The sequence below is a fragment of the Ictidomys tridecemlineatus genome, chromosome 1, assembly GCF_052094955.1.
Source record: "Ictidomys tridecemlineatus isolate mIctTri1 chromosome 1, mIctTri1.hap1, whole genome shotgun sequence".
NCBI classification, from domain to species: Eukaryota; Metazoa; Chordata; class Mammalia; order Rodentia; family Sciuridae; genus Ictidomys; species Ictidomys tridecemlineatus.
Window position 1 is genome coordinate 240661707 of NC_135477.1, and position 13327 is coordinate 240675033.

At 35.0% G+C, this 13327-nt stretch overlaps 1 protein-coding gene across 2 annotated transcripts in view; it reads right to left on the reverse strand.

The window, feature by feature from the left end:
* Positions 1–2567: 2567 nt before the first annotated feature.
* The window catches only part of Golph3 (golgi phosphoprotein 3), a 33547-nt gene continuing 22787 nt past the window's right edge, over positions 2568–13327 (reverse strand). For both annotated transcript variants that reach the window (XM_005325660.3, XM_078017082.1), the window contains exons 3-4: positions 11315–11429; positions 2568–4495 (exon numbers count right to left, since the gene is read on the reverse strand). In XM_005325660.3, the coding sequence (XP_005325717.2) occupies positions 4071–4495; positions 11315–11429 (540 nt within the window). In that variant the 3' untranslated portion in view covers positions 2568–4070. The remainder of the gene's footprint in view (positions 4496–11314; positions 11430–13327) is intronic.

The window sequence follows — 13327 nt, forward strand, 5'->3', positions numbered from 1 at the left end:
ATTTAACTAAGCTGTACAATGAAGCCTTTCAGAATAACATGTACTTATTCTGAAAGGTTTCTAAAAGCAAGTCGTACATCAGTATGTAATGACGCTAGTGGGAGTTACATTATACCACTATTCTATTAGGAGTAAACACCTATACAACATTGGGCTAACAAAGTGTGTATATCAATTTAATTAATCTGTTTTACCCACACCCTACTGAAGGATATCCTGCAAGGTTATGAATACAACTTTTCCAGTGTTATTAAAAAATATATGACATTTGTGCAGAACTTACACAAGACAGTCATATATATTACCCTGGGACTCAATGGGCTGACAGACCTTAGTCTGAAGTCATCTTGATCTAAATGAAGTTAAATGGAGCAGTACCATCTGACAATAAGTTAATGGAAGATGGAGAGGCCATGGAGTTGAAAATTTAACTTCATAAAGTAAACACCTCACATAAACATGTGACTGACCATTTCCAAACTGCTGAGGCAAGAATAGCCATGCCCAGTGGTCATAGACCCTTGTCAACCTCAAGCTAGGTATCACCACTCACTGGTCCTGTGCTGCTACCACACCATTCAAGACACCAGCCCTTTTCATTTTCTTTTGAGTAATGACCAAATTCAGGGGTTTACTAGGCTTAAAAAGATTATTGTACCCATCTCTTCACAAAAAATGGGAAGGACAAAGTGGTGGTGTGAGTCAGAAGTCACCGTTCAATCCTGCTTCCCAGCGGGCCAGTGGCATTCATAGCCATTTGACATATGTCAATGTTTCTTCCATTTTTATCCCCAAAAAGATAACATATGTAAATTACACCAGGATCTTTATTTACACCACTATGTGAAGCTTTTGCATGCCTGTTGTTCTGGTTCTGTCTCTTAAAGAATCCCCCTCCTCACGCCCAAATAAAATGGAAAAATTATAGTTGAATGCATCACTATTACTCAATCACTTTAGGATCAAAAGCTTGAATAGTTATTGGATAATGGGAGACTGAGCAACTCATCCTCTCTATGCCTCTTCTCTATTAAGTAAAGACTGGTAACTAGAGTCTGGGGAGATCAAAATGAAACATAAAATACTTCACTAGCACAAACCATGTGTTTAGTAAACTTCTGTTAAGAGTACTACACTAGATAAGGTTATTTTCAGGAACACTCATCAATTAAACAATATTATAAATAAGTCAAAAGGAAAAAACAACTACTAATTTTTTGCACAATATTTACATTTTACTATAAAAATACACTGCCTGATTCTGCGTTCTGACAGTATTTAACCAATATGACAATAACCTATGAAATACTGCTCCTATCACATGGAATAACTATTTCCATAGACACACATCTTTCCCACTGTAAGAGACTACAAGCAATACCTTTTATAGAAGACAGTTCTAGATAACACCTGCTCCATGCAATTTTACTACTTTTCCTATCCTCTGGCTCTAGAAACAGACTGAACTGGAGAAACACACAGGCAATGGTTAAGTATGAGTGTGCACTGTTTAGAAACAATTACTGACAAACAATAACAGACGTACAGGCCAAGCCCCTTTTCTCTTGCTTGAGAATATCAATGCTGCTGCTGAACTATGTTAGAAATCCCAATAACTTTGCTTCTAAAATCTTTCAATGGAAAAAGATTAATTTTTCGTAAGAAACTAAAGCATACTGGTATGTTTCCAATATTAATTTTATGGAGAAACAAACTTTCAATTGTTTCTACGTGTAACTACAGTAATATCACTTTTGGGGGAAAAAAGGAGGTTTCTGCTTTTGAGACAGGGTCTCTCACTAAATGCTTAGGCAGTCTTCAAACTCAGGAACATCCTCAGCTTCAGCTTCCTGAGTAGCTGGGATTATAGACAGGCAACACCACACCCAGTCAAGGAGGTTATTTGAATGGACAGAAAAATGTGTCTTTTTTCATGCATTAGTACAGGGGCTGGCAAACTGTAGGCCATGTAGAGCTGATTGTTTCTGTGAAGTTTTATTCCAACACAGCCTAGTCTCTTATTTATAGTGTCAATGACAGCTTTCATTCAACAAAGTTGAGGAGTAACTAACAAACAAAATATGTGGCTCTAAAAGCCTAAAATAGGGGCTGGGGATGTGGCTCAAGTGGTAGCGCAGCGCTTGCCTGGCATGCGTGCAGCCCAGGTTCGATCCTCAGCACCACATACAAACAAAGATGTTGTGTCCACCGATAACCGAAAAATAAACATTAAAAAAAAAATTCTCTCTCTCTTAAAAAAAAAAAATTTTTTTTTAAAGCCTAAAATATATATCTGGATATTTAAGAAAAAGTTTTCCAAGTCTTGCATTGAAATCTGACAATTCTATACTAGCTAAAACTTCATTTAAAAGCAAACTCAAGGGGATGGGGTTGTGGTTCAGTGGTAGAGCGCTCGCCTAGTATGTGTGAGGCCCTGGGTTCGATCCTCAGCACCACATAAAAATACATAAAATAAAGGTATTGTGTCCAACTACAACTAAAAAAATAAATATTTTTTTAAAAATAAAAGCAAACTCAAAACACAAAAATACAAATGACATGCTTGCTCTGATTCAGGCACTTTCAAGATCATAGTTTATTTATTATTTCAGATAAAAAGATAGTATACATATTAGGGAATCCCTTAAAATTCAACTCTAGAGTTATACACCATCTAGTACTTTTGCAATGAATGTTAACCAAAGAAATTCCTAAACACCTGAAAGCCCCACTATTAACATGAACTATAGTAATAAAAAATTGACATTTAATTTGTTCAATGTATAGTATTTACATTATGAAACCAATGGTGGTATGATAAACAGTGATAAAGAAATAGTAAAAATAAACTTTAAAAGCAAAGGTTTCTAGTCTTACAATGTGCTAATTATCATAATTGTATATAAAAAATTAAAACAGCAGAGCTTTCTGTTACAAAATTCTTAATCATCTGAGTTGTAGTCATTACTTGCTACCAATTTACATGCAACATCTGCCAGGACTGACATTTGATTTTTTTTTCCCCCAAGGAAGTGTAAGTAGTTAAATGACATTTCGGAGCAGACATTAATTTACTTGTTGACAGAAAAAAACTGTACTCAAGATTAGTACTGGTCACAAGCCTCTTCCCTACAAAAATCATAAGGACAGTTAAGACACACCCCCTCCAAAAAAAAAAAAAAATCCAAAAACAGATGCAAAGTACCATGAACGGTAGAGCTCAAAAAAATCCCAGCACCAATCAGATACACATTTTTTCTCTCTTTCAATGATGAGAGGTCTATTTTGCCATCAAATAACAATGACTGAAGCTAGTAAGGGGCACCAGGTGTACAACTAATCAAATCTTGCAAAATACTAAGATGGAGGCAGGGTGGCCAGAAGAAGGAGTAATTTATATATAATTCAAACTATATACAGCTTAACTGGAATGCAGCTCATCCCAAACTGGCTTTCTGAAACAACTGGACCTTTATGATTTAATAGTTAAAATTATAACAAGTGTAATAATACAATAGATTTACATGGGAAGCAAAAATCCAAGGGGCATTTTATATTAAGTATTTACTGTGCTGTCTCAATTTAAAAATAATTTTGCTAAGTATACATCTCAACTGAGGTCTATGTATAAAATGTCCTAATAGATACAGATATTTACCTTTGGTGAGTTGAAGGCCTTGTTGTGACTTCTGTCTGAATTGTAGGCAGAATGATATAGATGGACATGCACATGTGGGAAAACTCAAGTTGAGGTAATCCAGAAACTGTGCAAGTGAGGTGACTGGAAGTACTTTGAAGACAAAGTACATCAGAAACCCAAAACAGGTAACAGTGAGAATGGCAACGGGGAATGGAATGCCAATATGGCAGTAAATTTGTTAAAAACAGAAAGAGGAAGGCCTCTCGTACCAGCAGAATCCTGCATACATACAAAAAGAAAAAGCCACCCACCATTTTATAAAACAAAAGCCAATTATAGTGTGGGAAAGTACAAACTGCAGAAAACCAGAAGTCAATAGAAGAAAAACTACTGGTTTACATGAAAGAAAGGAAACATTTCATTCCGACAGTTACTTGGTGAATGCCGCCACCACTGCCCACAGAACCTCATTGGTGTTGGCCTTCAGACATTCTACCTCGGGGTCTAAGTCAAGAAGCTGCCGCACTCTCTTGGTAGCTAAGTCATACTGCTCATCCAGAAGAGGTGCAAAGGCATTCTCCAGGACATCCGAGGCATGGGCTAAGTAAATGAGAGCCAGCAAGCGCTTGTCCATGCGGTGAGGGTCATTCACCCATTTGTCAAGAACAGCTTCTTGTACCTTCTTGATGAGGCGCTGCTTAATGTTGTTATTGGTGAGAGGATGTGTCGTCATGTCAAAAAGTAGGAAGTTCTGTTTCTCTGTCGTCAGTACACCCTTTTCCACCAGGTTTTTAGCTAATCGTTCCCTCACGTTTCTTAATTGATAATGCAATTTTAATGGATTCCATGTCTCACCTAAACAAAAGATTTTGGAAATTAGAAATGAAATGATGAGTATTACTTGCTAATTTTGCAAAGTTTAATAGTTATAGAATGAGCAGTAAAATTTAACTTTTCCCCCAAGAAATAAAAAAACTCAACAATATTTTGCTCCCCAATAAGACCATGAAGCATCTGAGGCTAGACCTTTGAATTTTAGGCACCTGACATATTCTCAGGCACGGTATTAACACAAAAATCTAATCAGAAAATAGTTTTCAAACCATAGTCACCCTTAGTCTAATGGGAAAATGAACTCAAATTATATTTCTAGTTCACTCCAGCTATTGCCAAAAAGCAACCAACAGCAAAATACAAACTTTCTCTTCAAAACACCAGCCTGCAACAAATGGACAAAAAAACTGATGTTTTCATGATATTCTTGGAAGTGCCAAACATATAGTCTAAAGGCTTTCCTGTGCAGGCTTGCTTTGATGACAAATAACATAAAGCTAATTCTAAGAGGACAACAAATTTCAAATTTTAATCTTGTGCATACTTCCAAGATAAATATTTTAAATAAAAGCAAATATTTTCCACAAGTTTTTTTTCTTTATATTAGATTGAAAGAAATACAACAAAATATTAACCTTGGTTATCTTTTGGATTCTGTGTGACAATTTTTCTTCGTATTTTTCATTATTTTCCAAATGTCTCAAACAAATGTTAACTATTTTTGTAATTTGAAAAAAAAAATACTATAATACTTTCCAAAATTAGTACATGACAAAGATCAACCACAGGTATCATTAATTAGTTGCAAAAGCTCTAAGGTTAAAATTTTATAAAACTGAGAAAACCTTTAATTGGTCTGCTCACAACAGACCAATAAATACCCGAAATAACTAAATTTAAAAGTAAAAATCACAGTTCCTCAGTTGCACAAGTCACATTTCAAGTACAAATAGCTATGTGCAGCCCTTGGTTACTGACTAGATGGCATGAAATAAAATATTTTCATCATCACAGAAAGTTCTAGTGGTCTTAAACTATGTTACTGTTCAGTTAGCCATGGACAAGTATGTTACTATATGATTGAATACTAGTGAATACAGGCTTATGACAGAGTAATCATTCAATCCTAGACTTGCCTCACCATAAACAGAAATCTGGAGGAAATCTAAGCAACCCCTATGATGTCCAAACTTACTACCTGGAGGCACACACAAGACAACAGAGCAGAATAGTCACTTTGGTCTGAGATCAGAGGTCAGAGAAGCCAAGGAAGCTGGAATGTGCAAGGCAGAGTACTGAAGCAAGATCTATGCACAGAAAGGAAGTCTAGAACCCTGCGTGGTATACCCTTGAGTCTCTGACTAAAAACTAAGCCACACATGTTAAAGTAAGAAATTGGGCAAAGTTAGACAAAGAAATACCAGAAAGTTTTAGCTGAATAATTCCAAGAGTTCACATAAAGATCGGAAAAACTTTAGGTGAAAAGACCTCAATGAATACGTAGGATGTGCAGAAGAGACCACAGAAGGATGACATTTTAGTAGTAGGGTTAAACTAGATCAGACCACCCAAGATCGGCTCTAAAATAAGGTGATCCAAGCCAGGCACAGTGATGGGTGCCCGTAATCCCAGAGGTTTGGGAGGCTAAGGAAAGTGGATCCAAGTTCAAATCCAGCCTCAGCAAATTAGTAAGGCCCTAATAAGCAATTCAGTGAGACTATCAAAATAAAAAAATGAAACAGACTGGGTATCTGCTCAGCAGTTAAGCACCCCTGGGTTCAATCCCTGATACCAAAAAAATAAAATAAAAATAAGATGATCCACAAGTAGTTTAACTATTTACTCCAAAACAAAATTCAACACTCTTCAAAAAACAGCACTTAACAATCTAACATTCACAATGTGTGCCATTCAGTTAAACACAAAAATCATTAGATTTGCAAAGAAGCAAGAAAATATGATCTAACACTAAAGGAGAAAAAAAATAAAGGAAATAGTAAACCAAATCAGACATCACCCAGAAATGACAGCGGTAATGGAATTAGCAGACAAAAAAACTTAAAACAGCTACTGTAAGTATCTAATTTAAAGGAAAATATGCACACAAAATTTTTTTTTAAAAAAAAAAGGCTTGTTTCCTCTTAAGGAATGATACAGAATTGTCAATTTTGGATTTACTTTGAAAAAGCAGGGAATTCAAAACTGTCAAATATTATATGACATCTAGGCACAACTGCACAACCCTATAATCCCAACTACTCAGGAGTCTAAATAAGCAGGAGGATTACAAATCCAAGGCCAGCCCCAGCAAATCTGCAAGTCTCTGTCTCAAAATAAAAAATAAAAAGGGCCAAGAATGTAGTTTAGTCATAAAGCATTCCCTGGATTCAACCCCCAATGCCAGGACACACACACACACACACACACACACACACACACACACACACACGTACCAAACTCTCTAATAATTAAAGTCACTCCATGGATTTAAAGACAGCAAACATAAAGTAGTCCTGGCAAATCAATTTCCACAAAAGAAAAACAATTGCTACATTCAATGTCTTTGGTACTTTCAAAAAGAAAAAGCACTGAAATATATTTGGAGCCATATTAGATTTAACAACCTTATAGTATTAAAGAAAAACAAGGAGTAATAAACATGATTCTTATTTTAACTTCTGGTGTCAAACAAGCTCATAACTACATTCAATGTCAAGAAATTAGTAACTGCTGATGAGGCAGTATAACAAAACAAGATTAAGAACAGGCTCTATAGCCAGACTGGTTCAGTTTAAACCCCTACTTAGGCAAACACCCAGCTATGTAGCCTGTGCAAGGCTCAACCTCTCTCCTCCATTTCTTCATCTGTAAAGTAAGGATAACATTGTATCAAGCTCAAAGGGATATTAGGAGAATTAAATGAGACATCAAATTCTCAGAATACAGCCTGATACACAGTTAAGTTCTCAATAATTGTTAAGTATTATTTACTAATGTGCAAAATCAACATCCTGGGTGAAAAAATTTATAGTATTCACCATGTTCTAGGCATAGAGTAGGTACTAAGAGTATAAACATTAAGACATATTTTTTACCCTGAAAGAATTTAAAATCGAATTAAAGACACATTCATGTTAGTGGATAGAATAAAATGGAAAGAGGCCCTATGAATGACATGAACAAAGTTCCCAAACAAATGAGAAATGACTTGGGTTTAATATTAAGGGGTATTTCTAAGAAAGTTAGAAAAGAAAGGCCAAGCTAAATCTAGAAATCTGAATTTCTAGAGAATCTGAATTTCCAGAGAAGAACAGCCTGGACTATGGACCAAAGAAACAACAAAATACATAGCCAGTGATTACAAGCGGGCTATAAGTCCTAGAGGAGGTACACCTCTTCTTTCAAAGGTATGGGACATCCAATTTTTTATTGTGCCAGTCCACTGTCTCCCAATAAATGCCTGTCTGCTGCATCTTTCACCAGACAGTATGGGCTTTATTTTGTGTTTCCTATGGCAACGATTAGAGTAGAATGCGTTCTATTAATTGATTTTTAGAAATTTAAACTAATACAACATAAAATACTAGCCAAATTTACATTAGTCTGTTTAAAAAACTATAGTTCAATTCTAAATTAATTAACCATGCAGTTAATATGTAAATTACCAAAAAAACACTACTATCCCCTGGCAATTCTAGGTATTATTGCTTTAATATGTTTATGTTGTCATCAAACCAAAGTGTAGCAGAACAAATAACAATCCACCCAACTTTAACTTAGTAAGTCAAACAGGAAGGAATTTTTTGCCCCACAAAACATCTTGGTCATCTATTCCCAAACAATAGGAAATAGAGAAGTATGTAATTCTGAAAACCCAGTTAAATTTCTCTTTGCAAGCATTAAAAAGAACACTCTTCTAATGCTGCTACACAATGGTTTGTTTTCTTTCTCAAGGGAAACAGACAGGATTAACAGTTTATGACCACTGCTTATTGTACTGAAGTCATACGAATATCTGCCCTCACCGTATCTTTAATTATATCTTATATATTACAACCAATGGAACATATAATGCTTACAAAGTTCCTGTGAAAAATTTCTCAACTCCAAAGTATGCTACCTTAATTGTTCACTGTTGCAACTAAAATTGAGAAGAGTCTATACACAGACCCACCTTCGATAAGGTGTTCCATTTATGATTGGACCTTCTCATGGGCAACCATTTCTGCCTCAGAGGAAGTAATAAAAAGGGACCAAGTCATCATCTTCTTTTGTAGCAATTCCCTGAAAGAGGGCAAACCATGTGTGCTCACTCAAGAAAAAGTGAGTTATTCAGATCTCCTCAGATATAAAAACTTCAAAGGGTTTTTTAGATCTCCTCAGATATAAAAAATAAATTTCATAAGCAGAAGGTTGAAACCATAAGGGAATATCTCAAGTGCTATATAATATTTCTTGTGATACACAAGAAAAAAGGTATAATGAAATAAATGAGTATCTTGGTATCCTGAAATTTCTACCTTTTATTTTTAAAAACAAAAAACAAATTAAGCCAAGTGCAAAGGATAAAGTCACCCCCAAGTTAGGCATAATTAAGACACCAGTATAAATTGGGATGAGAGAAGTATAGATGGATTAATGAAAATATAAGGTTTGATCTATGCCAGCTACTAAAGATTTAGTTACTTCAGTTTAAGAATATTAAAAATCTTTTTAAATTTTTGTAATAAATGCTTGATGAATGAGCAGTGTGTGAATTACTACATTAAAAGATATTACTGTGATCCAGTCCTTAAATCACTGTGTATGTATACATTCAGAGTGTGTGTGTGTATGTATGGAAAGACTTGGTAAATTATACATGCAAATTTAAAATATATAGAATTTATTTGTAGTTCATTTTTTAAAGGAAAGTGCGTGAAGAAAAGTTCTTAAGAGATAATATTCACCACCCAACAATCATACCAAAAGAGAATGACATACTAAATAATTTCTCTGCAAAGAACTCCTAACTGCCTGGACATCATATTAAACTATAAGCAGCTTCCCCCATACATGTGGCAGTCTAGTGACACCCTGTGACCAAACTGATCAACTACTTAAGGTTTCAGAAGCCAGAAATTTTATTTTACTAGAGTTTATAATTATACATAATTGTTGGGTTTATCCCCTACTCATACAAGCGTACAAATTAATTTCAGTTCATGACTAATTTTACTTTTAAAAACAGTAGTTTTATTAAAAACTTTTAAAGTCTGTCTTGCATATTTTTTATTAATTTTAAGAGATGTTTAAATGTTTAAAATATTATAGTTTTAACATTATATAATAAAAAATGAGTCCCTAGGTATACCATCCATCCCAGGTAAATAAACTTTTTTGTTTCTTAATGAAAATATTCTCTAATTGCCTTCTTTATTTCTACATTAAAAGCCTCCTGTGTACTATCTCTACTGCTGGTTGTAATAACCACCAATAAACCTGTGTTAATCACTCTCTCTTCTTTACATATGATCACACATTTCTGTTAACAATGCAACAGCATATAATCTTTGGAACAAACACAGACCAAGCATGTAAGGACAGATTCACCAATTTTACCACTACCTCTAATCCCTCTAAACACATACACTTCCTTCTGTGTCTCTCTCTTACTCTTTAAAAAAAGTCTAATCCAATGTCTACATCTTCCTTCAACTACTAAAGATCTCAAGGATTTCTCTTTTCTGAGCTACCGAACTTTCAAAGAACCATACTGTTAAACTCTAATCTGTTATCAAATTATTTAGACATATACAATTGTTCCAAGTGAACTTTAAGATTCTTTCAATCGTTTTTGAGTATCTCTTTTAAAAAAGTTTCATAGCAGCTATGTCTATATTGTTGAAGCAACTGGTATTTGATACCATATACTATCTTAAAGCAACTAAACATTTTTAAAATTTTAAAAATCAGAAAGCTGGCCTCAGAACTATACCCTTATAAATGATTAAAATGGTAAATATTACATTATTTATATTTCACCTAAAGAAAAGAAATTTTAATCAGCAAGCAATATTTTGGTACATTCACTAGATGGGAAACATACATTTGCTTAAATTAAATCTTAACTGTATTTAAATACTTTTGAGAAAAGCTTAGAAGACTTCACATCTTTTCAATGTCCAATCAAGTGGGAAGAGTGTAACAGCTGCTCAAGTTAAGAACCAAGTTCAGTTACTAAATAAAGGTCATTCATAAAATGTTAGGTAAATACAAGTAGATAGTCATCTTAAATGTCAATCCAATACCCTTATGTGACATACTAATTTATACTAATTTCCTCTGCCAATGCATATACTGTCAAAGGACATGTGGCAGTCAAAGATATGCTATTAAACCCAATGTACTATTAGTATGTATGATGTAAGATCAAGAAATGACTTATGGGCGGAGCATCTGAAGATATCTCCACAGCTTAACCCAGCCTACACAGTGGACTACAATTCTGATAAAGAATGATGGGAGCTGGAAGAAAGAATATTACATCTCATCAATAAATGTTCAGGGACTAGGGATATAGCTCAGTTAGTATAGTGCTTGCCTCGAATGCACAAGGCCTAGGTTCAATCCCCAGCACCACCAAAAATACATATATTTGTATACATACATACATACATCATAAGATGAAACTGGGAAAAAAAAAAACATGTTTTTCCCCTCTTAGTGATAAATAACCTTCAAATCTGTCTCAGTGACTAAACAAGATTCTGCTATTTTTTATGGGCTCCTTTCAAAAGAATTTAAAATTTTATAAATGCTTTTAAATAAAATTCATTTTTTTTTCCTACAGTGGCTTACCACTAAGTAATTCAATCCAGTTCTGGACTGTTTCTGGAGGTTGAGTCTCCTTAACATGCTTTAGAGCTTCATCCAGAAGAACATCCCCTGTTGGTGCATCGGACTTACAAATCACCTAAAACACAAGCATTAAGACTGTTTTCTGACATAAACTCTTTAAATAAAAAAAAATCAACAACTGTGCAAGTAATTCACCAAGCTCAAAGTGTTCATTTCATGCAGTATCAAAGTTCAAAGTTTAAATTAATTCTGTGTTAAGGAAATTCTGTATTTAACCTAACCAGATTAGGTACAAAAAATGAAAATGAAGCTACTATGCAATAACTAGTAAGGCAAAATGCTAGAATAATTCATTCTTAATACAATTCCACTTATTGAACCTTGGGCTATTTGATCCAGAAATTCATTTATAAAACATGATTAATTCAAAAACCAATCTTGCTAGGTGCTGTGGCACACACACACCTATAATCCCAACAGCTCAGGGGGCTAAGGCAGGAAGATCACAAGTTCAAAGCAGCCTCAGCAAAAGCAGGAGCTAAGTAAGCAACTGAGTGAAACCCTGCCTCTAAATAAAATACAAAATAGGGCTGGGTCGAGTGCCACTGAGTTCAATCCTCAGTACCTCTACCCACTCACCCCCCAAAAAACAGTCTCAATTATTTGAAAGAATCTCATATACAATAAAGGTAACATTTCACTTCAGAGAAAGAAATCTGAACATCATTAAGTTGACTAATGAACTGGAGGCAAAAATCAAGTAAGATTGGCTCCTCTGAGCTTCTTCCACAATAAAAGATTCAGATTCAAACAGGAAAAATAATTTTAAGGATGAGAAAGACTTTTTTTAAACTGCCACCACTAGTAGAATAAAAATTTTATTAAATCCCCAGCACTGCCCTCTGGGGAAAGAAAAAACTGAGAGCCTTCAAAGAAAACAGCACACCTAGATTTCAGACCTCTGGCCTCCAGAACTGTGAGGGAATAAATCTATTTTTTTTAATTTATTTTATTTAATTAGGTATATATGACAGCAGAATGCATTTTGACTCATTGTACATAATTGCAGCACAACTTTCCATTTCTATGGTCGTACACACTGAAGCGTCACACCATATGTGCACTCATACATGTTACCTAGGGTAATGATGTCCACCTTATCCCACCATCTTTCCTGCCCCCGTGTATCCTCCCCATTTTCCCTCCCCTTTGCCCAAAGTTCCTCCATTTTTCCCGTGTCTCTCCCCTCCCCATTATGGATCAGCCTCCACTTATCAGAGAGAACTTTCGGCCTTTGGTGTTTTGGGATTGGCTTACTTCACTTAGCATGATATTCTCCAACTCCATCCATTTACCTGCAAATGCCATAATTTTATTCTTTTTTAATGCTGAGTAACATTGCACTGTGTGTGTGTGTGTCTCACCATTTGTTTATCCATTCATCCACTGAAGGGCTTCTAGTTTGGTTTCACAGTTAGCTAATGTGAATTAAGCTGCTATGAACACTGATGTAGCTACATTACTATAGTATGCTAATTTTAAGTCCTTTGGGTGTAAGACCAAGGAGGGGAATAGCTGGGTCAAATGGTAGTTCCGTTCCAAGTTTTCTAAGGAATCTCCATACTACTTTCCAGATTGGTTGCACCAATTTGCAGTCTCACCAGTGTGCCTTTCTCCACATCCTTGCCAACATTTATTATTGTCTGTATTCTTGATAGCTGCCATTCTGACTGGCGTGAGATGATTAGAGTAGTTTTGATTTGCATTTCTCTAATTACTAGAGATGTTGAACATTTTTCATATATTTGTTGATCAAGTGTATATCTTCTGAAAAGTGTCTGTTCAGCAGCTCCTTAGCCCATTTACTGATCAGGTTGTTTGGGTTTTTTTGGTGTTACGTTTTTTGAGTTCTGTATATATCCTGGATGTTAGTTCTCTATCTAATGTGTGTGTGGCAAAAATTTTCTCCCAAAATGTAGGCTCTCTGTTCACCTCTTTGTTTCTTTTGCTGAG